Raw genomic sequence first — 12,249 nt, 5'->3', positions numbered from 1 at the left:
AGTCAGTGAATAGAACTGCAGTGGACCAAACCCTTTCTCATTCAGCCCTATTGCACAGAATCCCAAGGGCCCTAACCCCTTGAACCTGACTCCCAATGCTTAGAATCCCAATGGAGCAGACCTCAATCAGGAGGGTAGACAAGGGAGTGGGGGTAAAAAACACTAACAGCTCTCTCTTAGAGTAATTAATGGAAAGGAGTACAATCTACTGAGGTTCTTGTCAGAGACTGGATATAGCTTGCCCCTCTGTCTATTTAATAAGAGGATCTGTCAGTCAATTAACATGGTAGCACAGCTGGAGTCTGATGCATGCATCACCTGCAACATGTGGGAAACTCCAGAACACTTCATGTGAGCTGGAAACTGACAATCACAAATGTTGTTAACTGCTTGAACTTAAGAGTTCCTAAGCACGAGGTATGGTGGCATTACAACCCATACCCTGTATTTATAATTCAGTGGTGCATCTTGCTTTTCTAACCATTTTATTTACTTTACACCACAGCCTAGGCTTCAGCTGCTGAAATGGGGGTATACCTAGGCCTATGTGCAGTATCTGAAAACCAAAACTCATTCGCTTTGAAAGATTCAGATAAAGGATATAAATATGGCATATGTCAGATACAGAATGTAGTAGAAAGAACCATACAACCATAGAATCCCTACAGTGAAGAAGGAGGTCATTCTGCCTATCGAGTCTCCATCGACTCTCCAAAACAACATCTTACCCAGATTCTCTCCATCCCCGCAACCCTCTGCATTTAACCTGGTTAATCCATCTAACCTTATATGCCAGTTACTTTAATGTCAGTGATATTATTAGAGATCATTGTCTAAATCATTATTAACACCCGGGATGTCACCATTTGCCAGGAACACAATGGGACCAGCCATGAGGTCATGTTGCAGCTGTACAAAACTCTGGTGCAGCTGCAGTTGGAGTATTGCGTACAGTTCTGGTCGCCGCATTATAGAAAGGATGTGGAAGCATTGGAAAGGGTGCAGTGGAGATTTATCAGGATGTTGCCTGGTATGGTGGGAAGGTCTTATGGGGAAAGGCTGAGGGACTTGAGGCTATTTTTGTTAGAAAGATGGAGGTTAAAAGCTGACTTAATAGAGGCATTTAAGATAATCAGAGGATTAGATAGGGTGGACAGTGAGAGCCATTTTCCTTGGATGGAGATGGCTAGCACGAGGGGACATAGCTTTAAATTGAGGGGTGATAGATATAGGACAGATGTCAGAGGTAGGTTCTTTACTTAGAGAGTAGTAAGGGTGTGGACTGCCCTGACTGCAACAGTAGTGGACTCGCCAACATTAAGGGCATTTAAATGGTCATTGGATAAACATATGGATGATATTGGAATAGTTTAGGTTAGATGGGCTTTAGATTGGTTTCACAGGTCAGCGTGACAACCAAGGCCAAAGGGCCTATACTGTGCTGTAATGTTCTATGTTCTATGTAAATATTGTGGCTACAAGAACAGGTCAAAGGCTAGGAATCCTGAGGGGAGTAACTCACCTCCTGACTCTCCAAAATCAGTCCACTATCTACAAAGCACAAGTCAGAAGTGCGATTGAATACTCTCTCCTTTCCTTGTTGAGTGCAACTTTAACAACAAGATGCTTGATACCATCCAGGACAAAGTAGCCAGCTTGACTGGCACCCCATCCACAAACGTTCATTTCCTATACCACCGACACACAGTGACAGAATTGTGTAACTTCTCCAAGACAGACTGTAGGAACTCACCAAGGATCCTTAGGCAGCTTCTTCCAAACCCACGATCACCGCCATCTAGAAGGACAAGGGCAGCAGATACCTGGGAACACCACTATCTGGAAATTCCCCTCCAAATCGTTCACCATCCTGACTTGCAAATGTATATTTTTTTATTCATCCATGGGATATGGGCATCACATGGGCATTTATTGTCCATCCCGAGTTGCCCTTGAAACTGAGTGTCTTTTCCGAGGGCAGTTGAGAGCCAACCGCACTGCTGTGGCTCTGGAGTCACATTTAGGCCAAATCGGGTAAGAACGACAGATTTCTTTCCCTAAAGGACATTAGTGAACCAGACGGGTTTTTCTGACAATTAGCAATGGTTTCATGGTCATCAGTAGATTCTTAATTCCAGATTCTTTTTTGTTGAATTCAAATTTCACCAGTTGCCATGGTGGGATTTGAACCTGGGTCCCCAGAACATTAGCTGAGGCTCTGGATTAATAGTCCAGTGATATTATAACTAGATCATCAACTCCCCATATATATTGCCATTCCTTCACTATCACTAGGTCAAAATTGAGGAATTGTTCCCTAACAGAACTGTAGATGTATCTACACTATGTGGATCGTAGCGGTTCAAGAAGGCAGCTCACCACTGCCCTCTCAAGGGCAATTAGGGATGGGCCATAAGCACTGGCCTAGCCAGTGACACCCACAGCCCTTGAATGAATAAAAGTCAAAATCAGTTTTTATTTGGAGAAATATATGTTAATAAGGACATGTTAATAAGCATAGATTTTTTTAAAAAGAATTGTGATCAACCTCATTAATTTCTTTGAAGGTAGTGCAGTGGGTACTTATAGAAGGACTTTAATAGATATTAATAAATTACTACATAACTGACTTAATTGGAAAATATAAGTATATGGTATATTAAAGGGAAGGTTGTAACTTGATTGTGTAGTTGGTTAAGGGATAGGAGGTAGAGAGTAATGGTGAACAAATATTTAGCTGGAAAGAAAAATGCAGTGGGGTCACCTGGGGGGGGTGATATCAGGATCATTGATTTATTTTTATGTGTAATGACCTGGATTTTGGCATAGAGAATATAATTTTAAGTTTGCAGACAATGTAAAACTTGGCATTGTAATCTGTCTATGTCCTCCTGAACTAATTACAACGCTGCCAACATCTGCAGACACATTAAAGATGAAACTTAGTGTGGATACCATGAAGTAATGTCCTCTGGGAGAAGCAATCTTATCTAAATGGTACTTTTCTGAGGGAGGGTGTTCAAGATTAGAAGGGTGGGTGTCCACAAACTCTTGGCAGAGTACACTGATAAGGCAATTAAGGAAGTGCATGGAAAACTTGGGCTTTGTAAATTGGGTCATTGAATACAAAAACAAAAATATTATTCTAACCTTTTATAAATCACTCAGCATCATGGTTTAGGAAGGACGTCAAGGCTTTGGCTAGGAGGTTTATCAAGATGATACTAGGGATGAGGGACTTCAGCTATGTGGACAGATTGGATAAATTGCATTTGTTCTCCTTGCAGCAGAAAAGATTAATGGGAGAACTAAGAATCATGAGAGGGGTGATAGAGCAGGGAGAGAGAGTTCTTTTCCTCTGGTACTTACTAGCAATTATTAGCAAAGTGCTGGATGCTGCGGTCAAACAGCACTTACTCACCCATAACCTGCTCACTGCTGCTCAGTTTGGGTTTTGCCAGCACCCAGTTCCTGACCTTGTTACAGTCTTGGTCCAATTGTGGACAAAAGAACTGATTTAAGGCAATTGGTAGAAGGATTAAATGAGCCAGGAGGAAAAGCTGTTTTCAACCAGAATGTGTTGGCCGTCTGGAATTCACTGTCTGACATAATGGCTGAGGCTGAAACACTCAACTCATTTATAAGGTACCTCTATCTGTGCCTGAATTGCTGTAAGGCTATGGATCAAATGCTAGACAGTGGAATTAAAATGAGTGGCTAGTTTCTTTTATTTTCTTTTTTTGGTTGGCACAGACACCATGGGTTCAAAATCATGAGAGGGAATGATAGAGCAAACAGAGAGAACTGTTTTCCTCTGGTATTTACTGGCCCATCAGGCTACCAGGGGTTGTCAGCAAAGTGCTGGATGTTGCCATCAAACGGCACTTATTCACCCATAAGCTGCTCACTGAATGGTTTCAATGCTGTAATGTTTCTATGGTTTAATGGAATTCCAAAGGTGAGATGGCCTTGGTGTATTTGACACCAAGGCCAGCACTGAATTGAATGTGACATCAAACTGCCCAAGTAAAATGGAAGTCAGTGAGAATTGGGAGAAACACTGTATTGATTGGAGTCCTACTTTACACAGGGTAAGATGGTTATGATTCGACCATAAGACATAGGAGCAGAAATAGGCCACTTGACCCATTAAGTCTGCTCCACCATTCAATAACGGCTCTCATCCCCATTCTCCTGCCTTTTCCCCATAACCTCTGATCTCCTAATTAATCAAGAACCTATCTATCTCTTAGAAATCATAGAAACCCTACATTACAGAAAGAGGCCATTCGGCCCATCGAGTTTATGCTGACTACAATCCCACCCACGGCCCACCCCATATCCCCATGCATTTACCCACTAATCCCTCTAATCTACACACCTCAAAACACTAATGGCAATTTTTAGCATGGCCAATCAACCTAACATGCACATCTTTGGACTGTGGGAGGAAACTGGAATACCTGGAGGAAACCCATGCAGGCAGAGGAGAATGTGCAAACTCCACACAGACAGTGACCCAAACCGGGAATCGAACCCAGGTCCCTGGAGCTGTGAAGCAGCAGTGCTACTGTGCCACCCTTTTTTTTTGTCTTAAAGACACTCAATGACCTGGCCGCCTCAGCCTTCTGCAGCAGAGTTCCACAGTTTCACCACTCTCCGGCTGAAGAAATTCCTCCTCATCTTTGTTTTAAAGGATCATCCCTTTAGCCTGAGGTTGTGCCCGCTGACTCTAATTTTTCCTATTAGTGGAAACATCCTCTCCACGTCCACTCTATCCAGGCCTTACAGTATCCTGTAAGTTTCAATATATCCCCCCTCCATTCTTCTAAACTCAAACGAGTACAGATCTAGAGATCTCAACCATTCCTCAAACAATAAGCTCTTCATTCCAGGGATCACTCTTGTGAATCTCCTCTGGACTCTTTCCAAGGCCAGCACATCTTTCCTTAGATACGGGGCCCAAAACTGCTCACAATACTCCAAATGGCGTCTGACCAGAACCTTATGCAGCCTCAGAAGTACATCCCTGCTATTGTATTCTAGCCCTCTTGACATGAATGCCAGCATTGCATTTGCCTTCCTAACTGCTGACTGAACCTGCACATTAGCCTTAAGAAAATCTTGAACAAGGATTCCCAAGTCCCTTTGTGCTTCTGATTTCCTAAGCATTTCCCCATTTTGAAAATAGTCTATGTCTCCATTCCTCCTTCCAAAATGTATAACCTCACGCTTTTCCACATTGTATTCCAACTGCCACTTCTTTGTCCACTCTCCTAACCTGTCCCAGTTCTTCTGCAGCTCCCCACTTCCTCAATACTACCTGTCCCACTACATATCTTTGTATCATCTGTAAACTTAGCAACAGTGCCTTCAGTTCCTCTTCCAAATCATTAATGTATTGCTGGAGGATTATGTATGAGTTCCTTGATAGTAGCCCAAACATCTTCAGCTGTTTCAGCAAACAATGTTTTTTGCATCATAATGGCAGAAATGGTTGTTTTCTTGGAAGATTGCATAGTGTTCACTTCCATTCCTAATTCCTCAGCTAATGCGCTAGTCTGTGATTTCCTGAGTAGGACCTGGACAACTTTCAGGCTTGTACTGATATAACATGCACACCACACAAAAGCCAGGGAATGATCATGTCTAACAAGAGAGGGTGTGGCCACCTAACCTTGGCATTCAATTACCTATGTCAAATCTCCCACAATCAACACACCGGGGATCATTATTGACCGGCTATTCATCATTTACTGAATCAGCCGCAGAAATACTGTAGACACAAGTGCAGATCAGAGGTTGGAAATCCTGTGGCAAGTACCTCACCTTCTGATTCTCCAAAGCATAACCATCATCTAATGGTCAAAATATCAGCTTCAATACTCTCCACTCACCTGGATAAGTGCAGCTCCGACAACATACAAGGTCCATCCCCTTAAATGTTCGCTCCTTCCATAACTTGCACAACATGATTTTCTTCTGTACCATCTATAAGGTGCACTGCAGAAACTACAGTCATCTCCTAAACCCACAACGTGGAGGAGGATAAGGGCAGCAGCATCACCTGCCAGTCACACACCATTTGGATTTAGAAATATATTGTTTGTCCTTTATCAAAATCCTGGAAATCCTACCTTATCAAGGCCATTTAGAATAGGCAATAAGTTCTAGTGTTGCCACATCTCATGAATAAATACAATATGTAAAAACAAAAGGATATTGATGTAAGATAATTGGCAAAAGAACTAAAGGGAAAATGAGGCAATTCTTTTTTCAAAGGGTTGTTTTGACTTGGAATGCACTATCTGAAAGGGTAACAGGGAGTGACTTCATAGAAGGGAATTTGCAGAAAAATCTGGGATGTGGGGAAAATGCTACGTGGGACTTAATTGAACAGCTGTTTAGAAGAGCTGATACATGCACGATGGGCTGAATAGCTTATCTCTGTTCTGTATGATTCAATGGAGGCGCCTGTGAAGAATCATCACATTTTATTGCAGGTGTCCTGTGGGAATTGATTACTGGTTCATGGGTCCCAGATGTGACTACAGAATGACCCGGCAGAGCCTGATTGGAATCGTGTTTGCTGTGGTGCTCAGTCTCCTGCTCGTCATGGGTGCTGTCGCAATCGTTGTCCTTAGAAGATTCAAGATCTTGTTGATTGAGGCCAAAGTCGACCAGACGAAAAGCAGGTAAGAGAACACCTGTCACAACTGGCCCCACATCTGTCAGGCAACCTTAGAAAGAACATGGGAATTGTTCACAATAGGAGAGGAGGTGCAGAGTTCTGTGACTTGCCTCAGGGTTCAAACAGCCACGTTTCCCTATAACTGCAGGAAATCTGTTGGCCGAATGGCCTGTTTCTGTGCTATAAATACTATTAATACATTGTAACAGTGACTCATGATATCTGCAAATTCATGGGATCAGGGATTTAAATCCCTACCCAATAAAGGGCTATTACCCAAGCAATCCCTTTTGAAGGGAAAAAGCCTTCAATGCTACTCTTGCAGCGTGCTGTATGACTCTCAGTCATGCAGTCAGCTAAAATACTACATCTCGGAGAGCAAATAAACATGGAAAACACACAAAAAAATGTGTTGAAGTAGAGGTGTAGCTGTTCCTGAGAATGGGAAGGGCAATGATAATAGCACACATGCAGTAAGGACTGATTGATTAATCATTGGGTGTGACCTGCTTCTCGCTGAAGCACAGACTGGGTTGATCTTTAAGGGTGAGCACTGCTTCATCTGCCACAGCTCTTGAAGGTTAATTCGTACCAGCAAGTTGTGCAAATTATCTCATTAATTTGCAGGGTTTATTGGTCACTGTGTCCTGTGGTTACGTCCTTGTTGCTTTGTGCAGTTCAGCCAGATTTAAATAACTGAATTTAATCAACAAATTTATTCTTTCAGTCAAATTACTTCATTCCCACGAGAACACAGCAGCATGCAGGACACAAGCAAGGCACCAATCCTCTCTGTCACTTTCTGACTGTAATCTGTCCCTCTAACTCACTGTGTTTCTCTCACATAGAATGGTTACAACGCAGGAGGCCATTTGTCCTATCTTGTCTGTATTGGTTGCCTAAAGAGTAATTCAGCTAATCCCACTCCCTAACCCTTCCCCCCACAGCCCTACATTTTTTTTCTTCTGGTGCTTATTCAATTTCCTTTTGAAAGCCACAGTTGAAACTGCGTTCACCACTCAGGCAGTGCATTCCATACCTAATCACTCACAGCCTAATAAAGGTTTCCTCATGGCACCATTGTTTTTTTTTCACCAATCAACTTAAAATGGTGTCCCAATGAGAACAGCTTCTCACTAGCTATTAAGTCCAGAGCCTTCATGATTTTGAGCACTTCTTTTAAGTCTCCTCTTGACCTTCTTTAAGGAGAACAATCCCAGCTTCTTCAGTCAATCCATATAACTGAAATCTCTTATCCCTGGAACCATTTCCATAAATCTTTTCTGCACCCTCCTCTCTAAAGCCTTCACATCTTATCTAAAATGCCCAGAATTGGACATACTTCTGCATTTGATGTTAAACCAGTGTTTTATAAAGTTTATCATTACTTCCTTGCTTTTGTCCTGTGTACCTCTAGTTATAAAGCCCAGGACCCTGTATGCCCTTTATAATCATTTTCTCAAGCTGCCACCTTCAATGATTTGTGTACATGTACTCCAAGATCTCTCTGCTTCTATATCCCCTTAAAAATTGGACGCTTTACTTTATGTTACATTACTTCATTCTTCCTAGCAGAATGTATCATATCACACTTCTCTGCATTAAATTTCATCTGCTACATGTCTGCCCATTCCACCAGTCCATGTCATCTCAAGTCTGTTGCTATCCTCTTCACAATCCACAATACTTTGATGTCTGTACCTCACTATTTCCAGGTCCTTCCCTTTTTATCCATCTCTTCCTTGTCACCTCCCTTTCATAATCACAAGGGGAAATTACTTTAGGATGCTGTGGGAAATGTGGGGAGGGAATGGGATAAAGTGGAAGGATTGTATTGGTGAGAGAGGTGATGCAATGGGTCCACAGAGCTTGACACACCACGTACATCCAAGACCTATGCACGAGGAAACTTCCAAGCTTCCCGCTGAGTGTCTGTATGTTAGCTAGTCTCAGCTACCATTCGGGGAATGGGAATTGGCCTCTGCCCTGTGTTGGAAGGGTGAGGGAGAAGGGAGGATACGTGGGGACAATGGTAGGAGAAAGTCAGTCAGGAATTATAGTTAGATAAGAAGACATGAACAGAAAAGTAAATCCAAAAGGCTGCAGCCCGATCAGTGAGAGGAGAGTAATAAACTAAACACAAGCTCAGACAGAGGCTAATGACTAGACTTCCTCCTCAGCCATGCTTGTTTTGAGCAGTTTCTCATTTCCTGTTCCCCTGAGCTGCACTTTTTCAGCTGCTAATGTCAATCTTTCGGCAGTGCTGGCAACTGATGATGCATCACTTGGACCTGGAGGAACCTGCTCCATCTTAGGAAAGTTTGTGTGTTAACGAAGGCAGCCTGGCCTTCTACCCCTCCCCCCTCTGCTCATTCTTACCTCCAACCGCCACTCCATCCCTTACTCTCTCACCACAATCCTCTCCTCGTTCTTTTTCCCATCTCTCACCTCCCTCTTCCTTCTTAACCCTCTTGTCTCTCCATTACCTACCCTCCCTCCCTCCCCACATCCTCCCTCCCTCCCTCCCCACATCCTCCCTCCCTCCCTCCCCCACATCCTCCCTCCCTCCCTCCCCACATCCTCCCTCCCTCCCTCCCCACATCCTCCCTCCCTCCCTCCCTCCCCACATCCTCCCTCCCCACATCCTCCCTCCCTCCCTCCCCACATCCTCCCTCCCTCCCTCCCCACATCCTCCCTCCCTCCCTCCCTCCCTCCCCACATCCTCCCTCCCTCCCTCCCTCCCTCCCCACATCCTCCCTCCCTCCCTCCCCACATCCTCCCTCCCTCCCCCCCCATCCTCCCCCCCTCCCCCCCTCCCCCCTCCCCCCCCCTCCCCCCCCCCCTCCCCCCCCTCCCCCCTCCTCCCCCCCCTCCTCCCCCCCCTCCCCCTCCCCCTCCTCCTCCCCCCCCTCCCCTCCTCCCCCCTCCCCTCCCCTCCTCCCCCCCTCCCTCCCCTCCTCCCTCGCCACATCCTCCCTCCCTCCCTCCCCACATCCTCCCTCCCTCCCTCCCACATCCTCCCTCCTCCCTCCCCACATCCTCCCTCCCTCCCTCCCCACACCCTCCCTCCCTCCCTCCCCACATCCTCCCTCCCTCCCTCCCTCCCTCCCTCCCCACATCCTCCTCCTCCCCCACTCCTCCCTCCCTCCCTCCCACATCCTCCCTCCCTCCCTCCCCACATCCTCCCTCCCTCCCTCCCCACATCCTCCCTCCCTCCCTCCCCACATCCTCCCTCCCTCCCTCCCCACATCCTCCCTTCCCTCCCTCCCACATCCTCCCTCCCTCCCTCCCCACATCCTCCCTCCCTCCCTCCCCCATCCTCCCCCTCCCTCCCACATCCTCCCTCCCTCCCCCCACACCTCCCTCCCTCCCTCCCCACATCCTCCCTCCCTCCCTCCCCACATCCTCCCTCCTCCCTCCCCACATCCTCCCTCCCTCCCTCCCCACATCCTCCCTCCCTCCCTCCCTCCCTCCCCACATCCTCCCTCCCTCCCTCCCCACATCCTCCCTCCCTCCCTCCCCACCTCCTCCCTCCCTCCCTCCCCACATCCTCCCTCCCTCCCTCCCCACATCCTCCCTCCCTCCCTCCCCACATCCTCCTCCCTCCCTCCCCACATCCTCCCTCCCTCCCTCCCCACATCCTCCCTCCCTCCCTCCCCACATCCTCCCTCCCTCCCTCCCCACATCCTCCCTCCCTCCCTCCCCACATCCTCACTCCCTCCCTCCCCACATCCTCACTCCCTCCCTCCCCACATCCTCACTCCCTCCCTCCCCACATCCTCACTCCCTCCCTCCCCACATCCTCACTCCCTCCCTCCCACATCCTCACTCCCTCCCTCCCCACATCCTCACTCCCTCCCTCCCCACATCCTCACTCCCTCCCTCCCCACATCCTCATTCCCTCCCTCCCCACATCCTCACTCCCTCCCTCCCCACATCCTCACTCCCTCCCTCCCCACATCCTCACTCCCTCCCTCCCCACATCCTCACTCCCTCCCCTCCCCACATCCTCACTCCCTCCCTCCCCACATCCTCACTCCCTCCCTCCCCACATCCTCACTCCCTCCCTCCCCACATCCTCACTCCCTCCCTCCCCACATCCTCACTCCCTCCCTCCCCACATCCCTCACTCCTCCCTCCCCACATCCTCACTCCCTCCCTCCCCACATCCTCACTCCCTCCCTCCCCACATCCTCACTCCCTCCCTCCCCACATCCTCACTCCCTCCCTCCCCACATCCTCACTCCCTCCCTCCCCACATCCTCACTCCCTCCCTCCCCACATCCTCACTCCCTCCCTCCCCACACCTCACTCCCTCCCTCCCACATCCTCACTCCCTCCCTCCCCACATCCTCAACCACACCCTCTTCCCCCATATTTCTCCTCTCTCCCTATCCTCCTGCCCATCTCCTCCTTCACTCACTTATCCCCTCCTTTCCCTTCTCTCTTGCTCTCCTTCCCACTCACTCCTCTTCCTCTCATCCTCAAGTCTGTCCCACTCTTCTGCTCTCCTCTTCCTCCTCCATCTTCCTAACTTCCCCTCCCCAAATTCCTCCACCCCATTCTCACTCATCCTCTTCCCATTCTCTATACCCTTTCTCCTCCTCTTTTTCTCTCACTCACACAAAATGCTGGAAAACATTGGCATCAGTGGGAAACGTTGACTGTTCAGGCATAGCATTGTCACAAGTGGATGAATTGAGTGGGTGGGGGAACACATTGTTACGTTGTTTTGTCAGCTGCTGACTGGTCTCCTGAGTGTTTTCAGCAGTTTCTCACTCCCTGCCCACTCACCCTGTAAGCGTTGACCAGCTGAGGAAGATTGCCCAGATCCTGGTCAATACCCAGTGCCCTGTACAAGTGGCAATTACTATTGGTTGGGTGCACGCCAATTAACGACTTGAACAGATGGTGAAACTACCCATTTAGACTGTAAATTTACCTGCGGATATGTTGACAAGCTGGTGGGGCTCTGTCACTGGGATGGTTGCACTGTGTTTGAAAGCTGCTGAGTTTTCAGTTGCGTTTGTGAGATATCTGACTCGACTATCACCTAATTCTCAAAACCAGTTTGGTGTTTAATCATCGTACCATATTCTCAACCCTGAAATAAAATCAGTTTGGGACATTGTCATTCTACACACTGCCTTTTTTACTCTGGTATGTAGGAATTGAGGCGTGTTGGTGGAAGCGGATGTTTCCTTGACTCAACAGCTGAAACAAATCCTTGAAGCCTGCCTTGAATTTTCCTTTGTATTGTTTGTGTTTTACTAACAAGCCCCCGGGAATTGGAAAGTAACAAAGAAATGCACAGCAGCACCAGATCTATCCAACATGATATCACTTCAAAACATTTAAGGATCCACAGCCAAGTGGGACAGCGTGCATATGCACACACAAATATTTATATGCAGGGGGCCAGTTATTTCATTTGGCTAGATGGCTACTATGTGGTTCAGAAAAATGGCAACAGTGTGAATTTGACTCCTGTTCCGGTTGAGGTAGATTTGAACCTGTCCCTTAGAGTGGAATTCAATGGCAAATCAACAGACAAAAGA

General features: G+C 47.1%; 1 protein-coding gene across 1 annotated transcript in view; it reads left to right on the top strand.

Moving 5' to 3' along the window:
- Positions 1–12,249, top strand: part of vap (vascular associated protein) — a 38,138-nt gene that overhangs the window by 12,434 nt on the left and 13,455 nt on the right. Inside the window, exon 6 of the mRNA XM_080206554.1 lies at positions 6,504–6,695. Coding sequence (XP_080062680.1) covers positions 6,504–6,695 — 192 coding nt within the window. The remainder of the gene's footprint in view (positions 1–6,503; positions 6,696–12,249) is intronic.

This window comes from Carcharhinus amblyrhynchos, chromosome 18 (assembly GCF_965287045.1).
Source record: "Carcharhinus amblyrhynchos chromosome 18, sCarAmb.v2.hapA, whole genome shotgun sequence".
NCBI lineage: Eukaryota > Metazoa > Chordata > Chondrichthyes > Carcharhiniformes > Carcharhinidae > Carcharhinus > Carcharhinus amblyrhynchos.
Note: the sequence above shows the minus strand (reverse complement) of the source record. Positions and strands in the feature narration are given on the sequence as shown.